This window comes from Octopus bimaculoides, unplaced genomic scaffold (assembly GCF_001194135.2).
Source record: "Octopus bimaculoides isolate UCB-OBI-ISO-001 unplaced genomic scaffold, ASM119413v2 Scaffold_181030, whole genome shotgun sequence".
NCBI classification, from domain to species: domain Eukaryota; kingdom Metazoa; phylum Mollusca; class Cephalopoda; order Octopoda; family Octopodidae; genus Octopus; species Octopus bimaculoides.
The window spans coordinates 2,449-3,625 of NW_026439423.1; the positions used below are offsets into that span (position 1 = coordinate 2,449).

Here is a 1,177-nt window from a genome sequence, read left to right on the forward strand (position 1 = left end):
ATTTTTCCGGTTTTCTTCTTATTTTCATATTAAATTCGGATATAATTGTTATTTACATTATCTGAAAAGGTATTTATGATAAAATTTCATTAAAAATAAGAATGCATTTTTCGTCAAGATATGAGGAAACAAAGTCAATACGTGTGAATTTATCTAAAAGTCTAGGAAACAGAACCGGCGGGGACGGGGACGGGTACATTTCCGTGTTATGCTGATAAAAATAACAACATTTTTGGTATTTTTAAACAATTTTAACGATACCTGAACAAAAAAAAAAAATTCATAACACATAAAACTCGAACGGGATGGTCGCTTCTGGAACGACACCGTTTTGTGTTGTTGTTTCCCCACCCCCTTTTTTTTAAAATTATATACATACTTCGATACAGCTTATTGGGGATGAATAATTCTTGCAATTAATATAAACGAATAATGAATTTGATTTAACTCACACAAACAACCTGTAAACCCAAAAGCAATTAAGTTCAATAACGATTTTCCTATATAAGGGGTGGGGGAACTTGGGTCCTTTAATGGGATTAAAACTGTATAAAGGGACAGAAAAAGACGTGTAGAGTGAAGAATTGTGTATATAAATCTCATAAAACCAACCTAAATATGAAAAGAATTAGGATTTTTTTGAGACTAATAACATTACGACCCACAAGTTCTGTTCAAATATTTGTTTTGTGGGGCTAAAACTGTGTCGAAGGACACAAAAAGGGTGTAGAATAAAGACTGGGGTGTGTAAATCTTATGAAACGATGCTAGATATTAAAGGGATTGCGATATATTGGAGACAAACGATTGTATAAGCCCCAAGGTCCATTCAAATGTCTGGATTTCTGTGTCTCGGGGGAAGGCACAAAAAAGACGAAAATTACTGTTGATGGGGGGAAATATCAGCAATACAAACATATAAAGAGAGGAAGGGATAATTAAAGTAGCGTTTGGTGAAAGAATGGTCGAGAAATGCGATGTAGATTGTGGTTAAAATGTCGGTAAAGAGGGAAAGAGATGGACGAGTAAACAATCAGTACTTACAAAGTAAAGACTGGCTCTGCCATGTCACCGTGTGACATGGGAGATAACTCCAATGGTTTCGGTTCATATAAGAGACAGTGGTGCGTGTGCGTGTGTGGATATATATATATATATATATATATATATATATATA

General features: G+C 34.2%; 1 protein-coding gene across 1 annotated transcript in view; it reads right to left on the reverse strand.

The window, feature by feature from the left end:
- LOC106881959 (transmembrane protein 11-B, mitochondrial) overlaps window positions 1–1,127 on the reverse strand; it is a 2,726-nt gene extending 1,599 nt beyond the window's left edge. The window contains exon 1 of the mRNA XM_014932491.1: window positions 1,045–1,127. Within this exon, the coding sequence (XP_014787977.1) occupies window positions 1,045–1,082 (38 nt within the window). The 5' untranslated portion in view covers window positions 1,083–1,127. The remainder of the gene's footprint in view (window positions 1–1,044) is intronic.
- Between the last annotated feature and the right edge of the window lie 50 nt (window positions 1,128–1,177).